The 13,622-nt window shown below is 47.5% G+C and overlaps 1 protein-coding gene across 1 annotated transcript in view; it reads right to left on the bottom strand.

Moving 5' to 3' along the window:
* Positions 1-13,622, bottom strand: part of DNAH9 (dynein axonemal heavy chain 9) — a 266,848-nt gene that overhangs the window by 74,307 nt on the left and 178,919 nt on the right. The window contains 4 exon segments of the mRNA XM_032498821.1: positions 2,466-2,726; positions 11,128-11,361; positions 11,538-11,699; positions 12,069-12,211. Coding sequence (XP_032354712.1) covers positions 2,466-2,726; positions 11,128-11,361; positions 11,538-11,699; positions 12,069-12,211 — 800 coding nt within the window.

Genomic DNA, 13,622 nt, shown 5'->3' with positions numbered 1-13,622 from the left:
ATGAGTTTCACTTCCTCTGTGGCAGAGGCAGCTAGACGTCAAGTCCAGTGCTGTTTTCAGAATCCTTTCCCATCATTTCCATGAGTTTCATCTCTAAGCGTTTATTTCTACTAATAATGATCAGGTAACTAGCCAGCGAACTAATCAAGCGTACTTACGGGCTCTCGCTGTTTCCAGCCTTGTGGAAGCAAATGGAAGAGATGTCACTGGTCATAGGGACACCATCACCGACAACAAACGCTTACTGACTGGCTGCCAACTCTCAGCTGCTTTTCGTTCGTTATCTCCTTTAATCCTTGTACCAACCTAGTAGGGGACTATTACCTCCATTTTACAGATGAGGAAATGGAGGCTCAGAGAAGACAAAACCATCCCTAGAGCCACACAGAGTGAATAGTTTAGCCAGTACGGGGACTCAGCTCATCTTAGAAAATATAATCCTGTGTCAAAAGATCTTATGAAAGACATTCATCTTCTCGGCAAGAAATGATCACTGAATACTCCATGAGGGTGCATAAATAAAGTGGTCTCTTTTTTGTGCTCTGGAAATCAAAAAAAAAAAGGGAGAGATTGATCTTGAATGTAAGTTTGATTTTGAAATATGGGCAGTATTTAGACAGAACGAGATGAAAGGAGAGGGACTCCTAGATGGTGGCAGTGGCAGCACCATCTAATGAGAGGCCCAGTGGTTGAAACGGATGCTGCTGTGAGGGGTCAGGGAGAGGCTGGCCTGGCTGGATTAAAAGGTCCAGACTGAGAAGTGGTGGCATAAGTGGGCTATACCTCCACTTCCCAGTCTGCCTGACGATAACCACAGATTTCTTGGAGAAATCTTGTGTTCCCTATTGATGGAGGGTAGAGGCCCATTTAAGGCTTTTATAGGTACTCACTTTTAGGGAACTCTCATCCCACATCATAAAAAAAATACTAAAATGCACTCATATCTCACATTAAATGCAATTTATATGTAACTATACACTTTACAATGTCCCCAATTTAGTCTCAGATTCACTGGGCCCTAAGCCAAGAGATGCTACCTTCCAAAGGGAGGTATGAGATGGCTGCATAGAACTAATGAAAGCAGTGCTTTGACTCAAACCTTTCCCCTGCAATGAGGGTATCTAAGAGTCAGGACACCGAAGACGAAGAGAGAATTTTTAGTGAGAATTGCTGGTGAGTCCCGCCCACTGTGCCTTTAAGGGAGGAAGTGGGGCATCGGCCCCTTCCACATCAGGTCTAGAGAGAGAGCTTCACAGAGACTACTCAGCTTAAATGTTTCCCCCGCAATTTGAGTGACACAGTGGACTGGGGTCCAGCTTACACCCCACAAATTGACATGCTGAGAACAGCTGGCTAGTCCCCCGATGGTGGAACGAGGGGCAGCTCACCGAGTGGGTGGCCAGCGCTCTCAGCGCCTGTCTGGAGAAGGGAGGCACAGATGTCTCCTGTGGAGCGGAGGGGAGCTGCGCGCACGACGCATCTAGCATAGGTCGTCTTAGTCCCTGACCAACAAGTGGTCCATGTGAAAGGCGAACAGCTAGACTCTCAGGAGAAGGAGGAGAAAGCATCCTGCAGGGGAGAGACCCAGTGACTGGCGGGAGGTCTCCAAAGAGCCTGTGTGCACATCCCAATAAACGGTCAGCTTTCCAGTCCTTCTCTGATGACACGAGTCTGTCTGCCCCCTTTACTGCCTTTCTTGCTTAGCCTCTCAGCCACGGTCACCCAAATGGGAAAGAAGGTTAGTTGTCAAAACTCTAAAAGGAAGAAGTAGTAACCACATGCTCCCCCAACACACAGAATAAACTTAAAGGAAACAAACAAACAAACCCCTGCCCTAAATACATCTTGAGTCATGGTTGTGCCCTGAACGGTCATGTATATACGCTGAGTTTAACTGACACACAGTTACATGGTGTTGACAACCGGATACTTGCCAAGTCTGATTTTGTAGATTTTTTCTTATATCTTGGAGACCACGTCTTATTTTAGTCTCATATCTTAAACATTTTCATAGGGCTTTAAAAGGCTGGTGCGTCCTTTGGTACATAATGGGTGAAATGACCATCGGGTGCACAGCTGGAAGATCTCTGGGCTTGGATTTGGAAGAGGTGAGTTCAAGTCTGGCTCTAATATTGAGGCCTGTGACTCTGGGTAAGTCAGTTCTCCTCTGGGCCCTGGCTTTCTCACCTGTGAAGCGGGGAGGCTGGACCGGTTGGCCTCTCCTGTCCTGATCAGTTCTCAGACTCACCTCTCTGGGATTTCATTGGTAGCTCGTGGACCCTGACATAATCAGCTTAAATAAATGTTTGTTTGCTTAATGACTAAACCAGTGACAGCTGGATCCCAGCCAAGCCCTCCCGACTTGGCCCTGTATCTCTTTGGAACACCAAGGTCCTGGGATGCCTCCGGGTCAGGGGAGACTGCTCCTCCCCAGGGGCGAGCAGGTGCCCAGATGTTCCTCCTACCTTGTTGAGGGTGTTGAGGGCTGCCTGGGCTGCTGTGAGCGCCGGCTCTGCCTTGGCCAGGTCTTCCTCACAGTCCTTCTGCTTCTGCTTCACCTCCAGCATGATGAGGGCCACCTTCCGCTCTTCCTCGTCTGCCACGGCTTTCTCTCTGCTCACCTTGTCAGTCTCTACACCCACCACCTGAATCAGCTTGTCTGCATCTTCATTCTTCTGCTTCAGCTCCACTTGCTGTGTGGCCAGCTTGGCTTTCAGATCATCCACCTGCAGCAGAGAAGCAGCGGGTTTACTGAGGGTAGAGGGACTTCAGACGTGACCAGTGGGGATCTGACCCTGCAGAGCAGAGAAAAATGCCAACTCCTGATGTGAAGGCGCAAAGCTGAGCTCTCAGCTGGGACCAAGCTCCCTGACCCGGGGAAGGAAAGGAACGCTGGACTCCCTCTTCCTCTCCCCTCTGCAGTCAATGTGCTGGAACAGTTTAAGCAGCATCTGCCCCATCTTTCTTTCTCCTTGCTGCCCACATGACTTAGACTGCTTCTTACTGAGTTGGGTGCCTATGTTTTATAAAACTTCATATGCCTAGCATAATACTCTGCACACAGTAGGTCCTTAATAAAAATCATTCATTCTTTAATTGAAATTGGCCAGTGTAGAATGTACCAAGGATTTAGCAAGCTACAAAAAGGGAGTGTTTACTGTGCATCCTGAAAGATGGAATATATGAACAGGCAGTGGCCAGACCATATATCCAGGCAGAACTCTGACCCACAGCCTGCAGCAGCCTGCCCTGGGAACTAGCTCAGGAAGCCCGCCTGCTGCAAGTCATGCTTGTAGGCTGTTACTGTCTAGATAACAGTCAAGGAAGACAAGCAAGAACCTCTGTAACAATCAGCCCCAAAATGGCCAGGACTTGATTAATAACTGACAATTTTCTTAATTTCGTCCCTGCTTCCAACTTAGGACCAATGAGACAAAGTCAAATACACACCCTCCATCTGGGAACAGTCTTTCTTCACACCATAAGGCCCTCCCACTCCTCTGCCTGCTTTCTGTCTCTGCCTAAAGCGTGAAGCATGGTGGCAGGACTCCCTTGTGGACAGCAAGCTCTGAGTAAGCTTATGCTAGTTCTCACTTGGTTGGTCCTGGTCTATTTCCACCAGTCCTTTCGGGAAGCAGGTGGCCAGGCTGAAGTGGGACAGCAGGGGTTCCAGTAATCCGGGCCAGTGGGGCTCCCCCTCGCCTCCATATTTCCGTGCATTTGGAGGCAGTAATGGAGCCATGGGAGTACAACCTTCTACTCCCTGATCGGCTGAGGAGAGACCAGCAGTTTTCTGTGTGTTCAGTACAGGGTGGTGGTTCTCAGAGTGGGGTCCCTGGACCAGCAGCACTGGCATCACCTGGGTACTTGTTAGAGACGCAAATTCTCAGGCCCAGTCTGGACCTACTGAATCAGAAGTTCTGGAGGTGGGGACCTGCAATCTCTGTTTTAACAGGCCCTCTGGGTGACTCTGATGCCTGCCGAGCTTGGAGAATTGCTGGCCTAGTGTCGTGGCCCTTTCACGTGCAAAGAGGACACTCAGGTCTATTTATTTCTGGAAAGTAAAAAAAGCCAATTGTGTTTGCAATGTGGCCCATAAACTTTACATTCCAGAATGACCTCTTGTCTCTCATTTTTCTGAAGTCTATTTCACGTAACAGCTGAAGATTCAGAGCTCCTGGAACACGTCAAACAGACTCAAGCGCTTTATGATGCAAAATGCGCAAGGGGAAAAATAAAGCGGAGGCTTAGACGCTGCTGGTAATTCCCTTTTCATGGCAGATCAAAAGAAAAGAAAATGAAGGCGGAAAAAAAAAAAAGAATGCTCTTTAATTTTGTGTATTCATAGAAACTGGAGACTTTGCATTAACCTCAAATGGAGGCCTGCTCCCTAGAACGCATCTTATATGCCCATGTTGGAAGGTTAATCCATTTCCATCTCCCGTTGTTCAGCTGCAGAGAGTTATTTCTACAAGGACAAAGATGCAATTGTAAATCAAAATGATTGAACCACATAATCACTCCAGTCAGCAAACACACCAGTAACTTTTTGTTCCTTTTTAAATCTTGGGAGATTTGAGAAAATTGAAGTGGGGTTTTTTCCTTTTGGTTGTTGTTATTGTCGTTTGTTTTATCGATTGTGGATATGGCGTGACCTCAGGCCCAAGGTGAATAATCACCAGCTCTGTGAATGGGGCTTTATAGCTCTTAAGCGGTGACATGGAGTGACATGAGGGTCCTGCCCGCCAGACGCAGGCTACAGAGAAGCCACAGCTCAGGTTCATTTTATGGCTTTTCTGCAATAGAACAGGAAACTGAAATAGGTCACTTTAAATTCTTCTCTCCTCTTTTCTCCTTATTCAAAGCATTCAAGCCACCCTCTGTGTCTCTTCTTGTTTAGACACTCCCACACCTGGGTAGGAGGATTGAAAGGGCAAGTTCCACAGCACTGCAGAGGCCCTTTCCCTCGGCCTTGCTGGCCCCATGAACACTGACCAGGGGAGGATGCTGACTGGGTGGGTGGGTGGAGGATGTTAGGATGGTGATGGGTAACCCTCCCTCCTTCAATGCCCAGGCACGTGATGCTACAGAGAGAGGCCAAGCTTCCCAGGACCTTCCACCCAGGGCTCCAGAAGGATGAGAAGGAATCCGGGATAATCAATAGCCCAAAAAGTACTGCACTGAGGGCTGGAGGCCTAGAGACAGCCTCCTTCTTGACTCGGAATCCATATAGTTGCCCAGCACTCTCTGATATGAATTTGGACTTCAAGCAGGCTTTCCTCTTAGACATAGATGTTTTCCATCTATAGTAAATGTGTCATGTTTTCCTGCCTGGTAACAGCAACAAAAACAAACCATGTTCTGGCACTCTGGTTTGCTTCTTCTTTGGAGGCCTCCCCTTCCCAAGTCTTTGTATACCAGGCAGGCTGCCTGGTGGTGGTTATGGACCCTGGCTTGGCCAAGGGGAGTGTCCGCGTCATGGAGATTGGTTCAGCTCCGGGCAAACCGATGACCCAAGGAGGCCGATCAGGGCCAGCCCCGGAACTTGGCTGAAAACCCCAGGAAGGAAGCGCTCCTTTTACACTGGAGTTACAAAGCAGACGGAACACTAGCCTGAGATTTCAGGGCCATGGGGCTGCCTGCCTGAGCAGGGACATCTAGTGAGTATCACACTCCAGCCCTGTCCAAATTAAACGTAACCCGCACTTTTCAATTACATGAATCAATTCATTTCTTTTTATTTTGTTTTGTCTAAACCAACTTTAGCTGGATTTTGGTTAGTTGTCATCAAAAAAATGCTGATAAGTATATAATGTAATCTCAAAATTTTCTCTCCCCTTCTCCACCCTTCTCCTTCTCTCCCTTCCTGTCCATTTCATCTTTTCATTTTTTCCCCTTTTTGTTGCGTGAATTTGAGTTAGTTTTTTTTTTTTCACTTGCAGCCAAAAGGGTCCTGACAAATACAACATCATAAATTATTAACTGCCAACTTCAGGTAAGTCTGGTGGTCTGAGGGTGTTTTAAACCTCAAGATAAACTGGATTTAAAAGTTTCCAGATTGAGAGATTTGTGATTTAAATCCTACATGCAGAGAGTTGGCAGTGGCCTATAGGCCTTCTACGAATATTTCTTCAATCCAACAGCCCCCCTCTGCATGAACACACCTGAGTTACATACAGAGGTGTGGACGTCAGTGAGAGCTGAAGACAGACCCCAGTCAGTGTGGGGCTCTGACCACGTCAAGAGAGAGAACTGACTGCCCTCCAGAGACCTGCGGTTTTAACCTGAAGTGATCAAGTCAACCTGAAACGTAAGACTAAGAGCTTTCTACTTTTTTTTTTTAAACATTTTTTATTGATTTATAATCATTTTACAATGTTGTTTCATTTAAGAGTAGAAAGCTCTTCCAGTTTCTACTCTTAAATGAAAAAAGATGGAGCCACAGCTAAGTTAAATTCAGTTACAGAAAAACAGTTACATTCCTGACCATCTGAGTCAAAGCATGAAATTATAAGTCTAAAATTTATTAAACGTTAGATTATCATACAATTGTTAACTTATTGCCATTATTGTACTTCTCACACTACTGTCATTGCTAGAGAAGTGCGGGGTCTGTCGGAGCCTGCATCCGGAGACTCATCTAGCCTCAGCTGCCACATTGGGTTGAAGGATACTGACCATATAATTCATGTCATCACCCTTATACCAAGATGACGGTGACGTACTTGAGTCCTCGTCTACCAAAGGAATAATTCCCCAGACGAAGGGTGTGTATCAAAGCTGGGCACCCCAGATACCATTTTTACCAGAACAATCGTCATTATAACCATGAATAAGTTTGGCATATACATCATGGAACAGTATTTGCAAAAGACCCATTCTCCACCCCTCTCTGAGCTTGTAGGTGATTTTAGAACTTGTTCATTTGTTTACTTGCCTATCCAGCGATCATCCACCCATCTATCGGTTTATAGAACACCTACTATGTGCCAGTAAATCCTGACTTCTGCCCTTGAGGGACTGGTTAACGGTCTGGCACAATATACGCAAGAGAAGAAACACAGTCCGAGGATGGAAGCCTAGAGAAGGGAATGTGTAACTGCCCAGATCTTAGCAAGGGCTTCTGGGCAGGAGCAGCACATTTTTCTCGGTCAGGACAGTGACAAGCTGACAAGGTGGGGGCACATGTAAAGACACAGGATGTAAGCAAGCTGTGGAGTTTAGGGGAACTTCTAATGGTTAGTACTGACGGACTTCAGGGGCCAGTGCGGAAGGAAAGAGGGGGCAATGGAGCTATGTGCAGGCACACAGCTTAGAAGGTTCAGAGGGCCGGAAGTGTAGCATCTAGATCACTGAGGAGAGCCCTCGGACTCGTGGTTTGAGCAAGACCACTCGCTCTAAGAGCAGGAGAGAGGTCCGTCTGGAGCTGCGCTGCCTCGCTTAGTAGTCACAAGCCACACGTGGTTAATGAGCGCTTAAAAGGTGGCTTAAAATTCTACTTTGTCCCCGACTGTATCCTGGCAGTATCTAGACTGCAAGCGCTTACAGCGTGGCCTATCCCAGCTGAGGTGTGTTGTGAGTGTAATCATACACACGAGTTTTTGAAGCCTTGCAGAAAAAACGGTAAATATAAAATCATATTTATATTTAAAGTATATCGGTATATAAAGGTAAATATAAAAGTTATTAATAGCTTTTTTACATCAATTACATGTTCACATGATAATATTTTAGATAGACTGGGTTAAATAACATATTTTTAAAAAATATATGATAAAATTATATACTCTTAAAATACATAATTAAAATAAAATTGATCTATTTCACTTTTTTGAATGCAGCTACTAGAAACCATTTTTAAATCTGCATCTATGACTTGCAGGATTTTTGATTGGCTAGTGCTGGTCTGGATGCTGCCAAAATATAGTCAGGGAGACTAAGCAGAATGCTATTCATTCATTCATTTCTTCAGCAAATACTTAATGAGTGTCTGCTCTGTCCAGGCACTGTTTCCAGCATTTGGGAAACGTCAGCAAACAAAACAGATAAGGGCTCCTTCTCTTACAAAGCTTGTATCCGATAGAAGAGTACAGGCAGCAAAGATAAACATAACAAATCAGTGAATTATATGTTAGGTGGGGATGCTATGGGAAAAGATACAGGAGAGCAGAACAGGGCATTGGGAGTGGTACAGGGTTGCGATTTAATACAGGGCCATCAGGGCAGGATTCATTGAGAAGGTGACATTTGAACAAAAAATTGAAGGAGAAGAGGAGTTTAAGCCCTGGGGATAGTAGGGAAGAGCATCTCAGGGAGAGGGAACAGCTGAGGTGAAGGCCCAGTGTGCTTATGGAAAGAGCAAGAAGCAGTGGGGTTACGAGAGCAGCATCACAGGGCAGGGGCCGTAGGAGATGAGGTCTGAGAGTTAGCAGGACAGGGCTGGGGAGGAGCCTTAGAAGTCAATGTTGTGAGGGAAAGAGGGGCCATCTCAGGGTTTTGAGCAAACAAGTGACATGATGTGTGTTTTAAGCTGATCACTCTGGCTGTGCAGTTGATGACAGACCACAGAAGGCAGAAGCAGAGGTGGACAAACCAGTCAGGAGGGCACCGAGGCTGCCTGGGTAGAAGATGTCAGTGGCTCAGATTAAGGTGTAGGGGTGCAAGGCACCAGGATTCTGGGCATGTTGGAAGGTAGAGCCAACAGTGATTTTCTGGTAGATCAGGTGCAGGCTGTGAGAGGAAGAGAGGAAGGAAAGGAGTCCAGGATGACCTCAAGGATGTGGGCTGATGGGTCACGCAAGAGGTTGTGGGTGAAGTGGGCCTGGGGTGGGGGAGACACTTGAGAGTTCAATTTATTGACAAAATCCAGGTAAGAAGTATCTAAAATGGGGGACACAGCAAGAGGAGTACATTTGAGAGATACCTGGAGAACACACAGAATGTGGGAGTGAGGGAGGGACAGGAGTCAGGAGTCTGAGATAATGCTGCAGTTTCCAGGCTGGGTACCTGGGTGGATAGAAGTATTACTCACTGAAGCAGAGAAAACAAAAGAAGAAATGGAAACTGATGCCAGGACTTGGGATGATTCTCCGCTGACCACGTGCAGACAGAGCTGGATTCACCTATTGGTACAACCAGGCTTCTCCTGGTTAAGCAGAGACTGCCTGGAAAAGGAAAACACGCTGTCTTCATTGTCTGCTACAGACTCAGGGTCTGTACAAGAGGGGATCCTGGTGCTGCTCTGGGTGTCAAGAACTGCATGCTCCCCAGCAATGGTCTTCTACACAGACTGGTCATTGATTCCTAGAGGATAAAGGGGTAGGAGGTAGAGCAGGGGCTGGTGGGGATACAGAATGTTCTGAGGGCACTGCAGGTGGGGGAGACCAGAAGAGGAAGAGGTGAGAGGTGTTAACAAATCTGTAATGCTGCATTCTCGGATTCTTAATGCTGGTTTTAGAAGTCCAGAGACTGAGAGAACAAGAAGGGGGCTGGGGCAAGAAGATGCTACCTTTCTCTAGCCAAAGTGTACACCGGGTAAGCTGCTAGGACCTGGACTGGGATCTGTGACCCTCCACCTGCCCTGACTGTGGCTCTAAGAAGGGCTGGCCATGACTCTGCTGGGAAGAGGGGAGCATCACGGACAGCTGTCACGTGCCACTTGCTGACGAGCATCGAGTGTGAACAGGCCTCACCATGCCTGGAGGTAAAGACAAAAAAAGTCTTCACAGAAATACAGAACAAGGAAAGGAATCGCATCTAGAAGACAGAGAAGAACAACACGGCTCTGAAAATGCCCCATTCCTGGATCTAGAAAAAATGTCGAGAAAGCTGTTTGGCACCATCAGTAGACTGGTTTCTGTGATACAACTGCAGAAAAACAGGCTGAAATAAAAAAGCAATGTTGGAAAGGGAGAACGATGAGATGAGGAGGGCTGTCGGGGTATTAAAAATGCAGCAGCATAATTAAAGTCTTCATTGGAAGCATACGAAGCAGAAGTAGCATTGCACACGATGAGATTAGTATTGTTGAGAATAAACCTGAAAAGCTCCCCTAGAATGCAGAGAAAAAGGCCAGAGGGATGAAAGCCATGAGTAGACGATAACAGATGTGGGGCACAAGGAAGCCATCCAGTCCACCATTTCTCCTGGAGGAAGTGCCCGACCAAATGAACAAAACCTGACAGAAGAAAGACTTCACAAGCAGGAGAAATTCTATGTGTACAGACTGCAAGGGCTCACTGCATCCCACTGAGCCATGTGAAATCCTTTAGCTATATGATATCTACGAATCTAGAAACAGAAGTGGGGAGAAAGGACTGGTCAGGAGGAGGAAGTTCAACAGAGCTGCACCAAAGGCAGGGTTCTGAGAAGGTGACAGTAAATGAGAGGCTTAGAAATCTAAGGGACGTGTGACATCCAATTTTAGTTTGTGCAAATGCATGAAATTTCACTACCTTAATAAGAGGCTGGCTCTGCTGCTGGTAAACAGAGCACCAGAAGGGGCCATCCAGGGACCAGCAGTATTTGATGGGCAGGGGCAGGGGCAGAGAAGGTGCTAGACTTGTCCCCAGTTCTCAAGGAAGCATAGTAAGGTGGACTCAACTCATGTGGAAGAGTAAGTAGAAAAGCACAACAAGGGCAGGATGACAGGCCTTCTGCTGATGGCCAGCCACTTAGGAACACAGGAGGAAGCAAGTGGGAGGAGACAGATTTGGTTAAGAAATTAGGCTCCAGTGGCTCTCTGACAGATAACATCCATGGTAAGACACAAGAAACAAAAGAAAATTGGGATAATCCTTGCAATCGTCTCTCCCAACCATTCACCTCTTAGGGCTCCAAAGATGAAAGGACTCAGGGTTGGAGAGAAGAGAAGGAAAGGAGAGAAGAGGGAAGAGACGATGAAGAGGAGAAGAGAAGGCAGACGGATGTCACGGGGTCCCTGCGTGGGTGAGAGGGAGCCGCCGCACTGGAGCTGAGGGTGTGCCCTTTGGCTCCCGAGCTCAGCCCATCCCTGGTCCATGGCACCGGGGCCTCTGGAGGAGCGCGCTGCGCTCGGAGTGGCTGTGACCCCGCCGTCCCCAGGCCGTGACCCCGCGGTCCCCGGCGGAGGCCCGTGGGCCCGCTCACCTGGGCGGCGGTGTCGTGGAGCTTGCGCAGCCCGCTCTCCAGCCGCTGGGTTCTGCTCTCGAGTTGCCGCCGCTTCCCGCACAGGAGGCTCTGGTAAAGTCTGATGAACTCCAGGAACGACTTGGGGGTCGTGTAGTTGTAGCGCTGCTCATTGCTCAGGTAGGACTGGGAGGTCTGGTTGACGCTTGTGTGCACAAAAGCCATGAACTTGCTAATGGACGGCTTGACGGTGGGCTAAGAGCGAAGAGCAGGGAATGAGGAGGTCACCCCTCCGTGCAGACTGGAGGTGACAACCACCCGGCTCGCCCTCACCACGCGGAAAGCTGTGCTCCCACGATCCCGAAGTGCCGGGTGTGGGGACCCCCATACCCCGGGCAGAGGGGGTCCTGAGGGCGCCTCCTCCCTCTCACCTCAATGCCCTCCGAGCTCTGCAGGAAGCGGAGGCTGACAGACTCCAGCGCCTGCTGCGGCCACTCGTGGAACCAGTCGATGGCCGTGCAGTTCACGATGGCGGGGAACTTCCTGCTGCGGACCCTCAGTGTGTTCCCCACAGGGGAGAAGCAGAGAGTCACCTGAGAAGACAGCAGGGTGGGGAGCGCCAAGAAGGTATCAAAGAAGTACTTACAGAGACACAGGCATGGCTTTGGATTCCTTATTTGCCAGAAAATTGGGAAGCACATCATTGGAGACAAAAATCTGTAAATGCTAGCTGGCCTCTCTAGCCAGGAGAGCAGGGATGCTGGGACTGTGGGAAGGGAGAGGGAGCCCACGAAGCATGGGAGAAGGGCATCCCTGTACAGGGGCTCAGGCTGAGAAGGGCACTGCGCCCTTGCCACCCACGCCCCAGACAATCGATACAGATGGCTGTAGCCAGATTACCCAGAGAGGCCCCCATGTGCCACCTCCGGCCCTGCCTCCCCTGGTGGCAAGTCCTCCTGTACCTTCAGCTGTCGTCGGACCCGATCTATAAAGAACTTCCAGCAGTTCTCTGTGTTGTCAACCAGCCCTCGGCTCTTGACTTCGTTCCTCACGTTGCTTATGATGTTTTCCACTTCATCATCAGAGTAGAGCTCTGGGATCTCTCCTGCGGAGAAACAGAGCATGGACGGGCAGCTGTGGCATCCCTGCAGGGTGCTGTTGGGCCCGAGAGGTCACCTAAACTTGGCACACAGGGCCTTTGGTTTTTAGGCTGTGTTCCACCACTCTTGCTGCTGGAACTGGACAGACACCATATCTACTCCAAACCCCGGGCAGGGCAATGAGACGGGGTGAACGGAACAGGGTGGATGGCGCCCTATTGTCCTGGGCCAGCAGCTGTAGCACAAGTGCTTTCACCTGTCTTTGGCTTAAAGAATTTATTTATTAACTATTTTAGCAGAAATTGTGCTCCTGAGGAGCTTAACATTTAGCAGGAGAAATAAGTTAGATATAAAATGGCTACAAGGGCATGGGTGAAAGGGCCATGAGAAAAATACAGGGAAGTCCACATATTTAAGAAGAACAAGCCTCACTTTCTTTTCGAGAAGGAAGGGAGATAGCAGGGATGGCTTCACTGGATTTAGTGTAAGTATGACATTTTAAATCGGTGGGGAAGAGGAACTAGTCAATACATGGTATTAGGGAAGCGAGGATCTGAATAAAAATTATGGTTGGATCCTTATACTCTCTGTACACTAGGATAAATTACAAATGGATCAGTGATTTAACTATAAAAAAATAAAAACCTAAAAATGGCAAAAATGAGGGAAATACTTTTATAACCGCTGAGTGGGGAAGTACTCTCTAACTATAACTCAAAACAGGTATCTTTTAAAGACAGGTAAATTTGACCTGTATAAATTGATAAATCATATATAAAAATATAAATATATATTTTACATAAAAATAAAAAATTGCATGGTGAAAACACCATAGGCAAAATATAACAACAACAGTGAAACCCAAAGAACCAGTTAAGAAAATATGAGGATGTGGAGGAGAGGGAGGCCTCGTACACTGCTGGTAGGAATGTAAACTGGTACAGCCACCATGGAAGACAGTATGGAGGTTCCTCAAGAAGTTAAAAGCAGAACTACCATATGATCCCACAACCCCACTTCTGGGTATATACCTGAAGTAAACAAAACTATTATCTTGAGACACCTGCACTCCCATGTTCACTGCAGCATTATTCTCAACAGCCAAGGCTTGAAAACAACCTAAGTGTCAACTGATGGATGAGTGAATCAAAAAAAATATGGAATATGATCCAGCCTTAAAAAAGAAGACTATCCTGTCATTTGCAACAGCACGGATGAACCTGGAGAGTACTATGCCAAGTGAAATAAACCAGACAGAGAATGACAAACACTGCGCAGTGTCACCTGTATGTGGAATCTAAAAGAAAGTCAAACTCATAGAAACAGAGAACTGAGGTTGGTAAAAGGGTTCAAACTTGTAAGCTGAATAAGGTCTGAGGATCTAATGTGTAACATGTGACTATAAAGGGAGTAGAA

The sequence above is a fragment of the Camelus ferus genome, chromosome 16 (assembly GCF_009834535.1).
Source record: "Camelus ferus isolate YT-003-E chromosome 16, BCGSAC_Cfer_1.0, whole genome shotgun sequence".
Lineage (NCBI taxonomy): Eukaryota > Metazoa > Chordata > Mammalia > Artiodactyla > Camelidae > Camelus > Camelus ferus.
Note: the sequence above shows the minus strand (reverse complement) of the source record. Positions and strands in the feature narration are given on the sequence as shown.